Source organism: Myotis brandtii, unplaced genomic scaffold (genome assembly GCF_000412655.1).
Source record: "Myotis brandtii unplaced genomic scaffold, ASM41265v1 scaffold1408, whole genome shotgun sequence".
Classification (NCBI taxonomy): Eukaryota; Metazoa; Chordata; class Mammalia; order Chiroptera; family Vespertilionidae; genus Myotis; species Myotis brandtii.
This window is the reverse complement of record NW_005355029.1, coordinates 491,661-493,901: the sequence shown is the minus strand read 5'-3', so window position 1 is coordinate 493,901 and position 2,241 is coordinate 491,661. Positions and strand designations below refer to the sequence as shown.

At 58.4% G+C, this 2,241-nt stretch overlaps 2 protein-coding genes across 2 annotated transcripts in view; both read right to left on the bottom strand.

Annotated features, from left to right (window-relative positions):
• The window catches only part of GPER1 (G protein-coupled estrogen receptor 1), a 21,049-nt gene extending 18,814 nt beyond the window's left edge, over positions 1-2,235 (bottom strand). Inside the window, exon 1 of the mRNA XM_005860839.1 lies at positions 259-2,235. The gene's annotated coding sequence lies outside the window, so the exon portion shown is untranslated. The remainder of the gene's footprint in view (positions 1-258) is intronic.
• Positions 1-2,241, bottom strand: part of GPR146 (G protein-coupled receptor 146) — a 25,115-nt gene that overhangs the window by 8,749 nt on the left and 14,125 nt on the right. Inside the window, exon 5 of the mRNA XM_014535272.1 lies at positions 934-1,111. Within this exon, the coding sequence (XP_014390758.1) occupies positions 934-1,111 (178 nt within the window). The remainder of the gene's footprint in view (positions 1-933; positions 1,112-2,241) is intronic.

Here is a 2,241-nt window from a genome sequence, read left to right as displayed (position 1 = left end):
TGCCACGCACCCCTCTCGTGCAGCCTTGGCGCCTCATGTGTTGCTTTTTTCTTTCAGTTGATTTTTAGAGAGAGAGGAAGGGAGGGGGGAGAGAGAAACATCAATGGGTTGCCTCCTATACACACCTCTCCTGGGGATCGAGCCCACAACCTTTTGGTGTTCAGGACAACACTCCAATCAGCCGCGCCCCCGGCCAGGGCTGCATATTCGTTATTAATATACGGCGGGAATGTTAAAAATCACTGCGTCGCTACTCACTTGCTCATCCAATCTCCAATGTCCTGAGTGCTTACTGTGTGCAGTGACGGAGGGTGCTGGTGAGACAGGCCCCTTGCAGGGGGACATGGGGATGCCCCCAGGTCTGCTCCACAGAGAGCCGCAGGCCACAGACTCGCCGGCCTCTGGCCAGCGGCCGGGAGGGAAGGACCCACAGAAAGAGCCAGCAGGGTGACCGGGCGGTAGGAGGCGAAGCGCCAGCTTGTGGTCCTGCTGTGTCGTCCTCTCAGATACGTCGCCTAACCTTGGAGACACAGATTTGAGCATTCGGAGGCTGGAGAATAAGTATCAAATAATTTAATAGTCTCCCAATGTGTGGGACTTTCTTCAGCAGTTTCTCAAATACATAGAACTTCAGGCAGATGGTGTGGCCCCCGGGGCAGCTGTCACAGCTTACAAATGAGGAAGCCTCCAATTCCAACTGATTTTAAATTCAAGAACTTGACGTGCAGTATAACTTCTTGTGAAGCATGACAAGGTAGACGAGTTTTTGTGAACAAAAGTAAGATAATTAACTTAAAAATTACAATAGTCAAGAAGTGCTGGTAAATGAGTGACCTTGGGCGTAAAGTGAGAGCTTGTATCCTGGCATTGTGCAAACTCAAACACAGGGTTGGTCAGTTAAGAAAGCAGGACTGAGTTCACACTGTTGGCTACTCCCAATAGCTCCTCGTTCTCTGCGCAGCGCAAATTCCTCCCATTTTTTGGCAATGTGGCGAAAGCGCCGGGTCAGACATTCCAGGAAGAAGGGCAGCGTGAGCCTGCGGGTCATCCAGGTGTGCGGGGTGGGGTGAGCACAGGCGTGGGGCGGGGGCGGAGAAGGTGGAGGTTTCTCCTGGTGCCCAGGTGAGCGGTGGAGAGGGTCCCTGTGAGAGGGGAGGGTCTGCCATGGGGCCCAGTCTGCCCCGGCTGGTGCCCCACCAGGAAGAGCTCTCAACACCGCGGACACTCTCCTGCGCAGGTGGGCTTTGGGACAGAGCCAGCAGCCCTCCCAGGCCCCCAGGAACGAGCCAGTTAGTAGCCAAAACCACTGAGAAACAAGATTTAAAAACGTGATTTGAGGCTCCCTTCCCTGTTTGGGCTGCAGGTCAGGGCTGTGGGCAGAGCTGGGCACTCAGGGTCCCCTCGCCCAGGGCTCCTGTGCGGGAGCAGGGGAGACAGACAAAGAGGGGCTTTTATTTATACCCGACCGGGCTCCCTGGCCAGGGCCCGCTGTGCCTGGGGGGCCCCGTGGCCTTGGCCTGGAGACTGCAGACTGAGCAGCAGCAGCAGCCGCGTGCAGGGGAGCGCCGCCACAGCTGCACTCTCACTCCACCGGGTCCCCAGGTGGAGCCATGACAGGGGCCCCTCGTGCAGCCTGGTGCCTAGGCTGGAGGGGGTGGGGTTGGCCTGGGCAGGGCACAGGCTGTGCCTGGTGTGGAAGGACTGGGCCGGGAGTCCTGGCACTTCTCCAGCAGGCACGCACGCTCCGCACTACCCTGGTCACACCTGTCTGCGGGCTCGTCTCCAGGCCGTCAGCACGGGAGGGGCAACCCAGCATCGCGTCACTGTTTCCTCCCAAAGACACGGCACCACTTCACATCAGGGTTTGCTACCAAATGAATTGGCTGCAAACTTGAAAAATCTTTCTGTTCATAGGCTTTTGGGTTTCGAAACTGGCATCAGAGGGTTACAAGCCTGTATTCTGTCATAAGGACTTGGGGGTGGCGTGGGGGGGCTCCGTCAAGTGCAAAGTGGCTGCTGACAGAACAGCCTGGATGGAGGCAGGAGGGTGAACCCCGCTGACCTCCTCCGACCCCATGCAGCCACTTCTCGAACGTAGGCCAGCCTCACTCCGGTCACGCAGCGTCAGCTGACGGGGACCTGGCCGCCGGTGGTGGCAGCAGCGTGGGGGCCAAGGTCTGTGCTCGGGAGCGAGGTCACCTGCCGTCCCAGCCTCCAGACCAGGTGCTCAGGGGCCCCAGG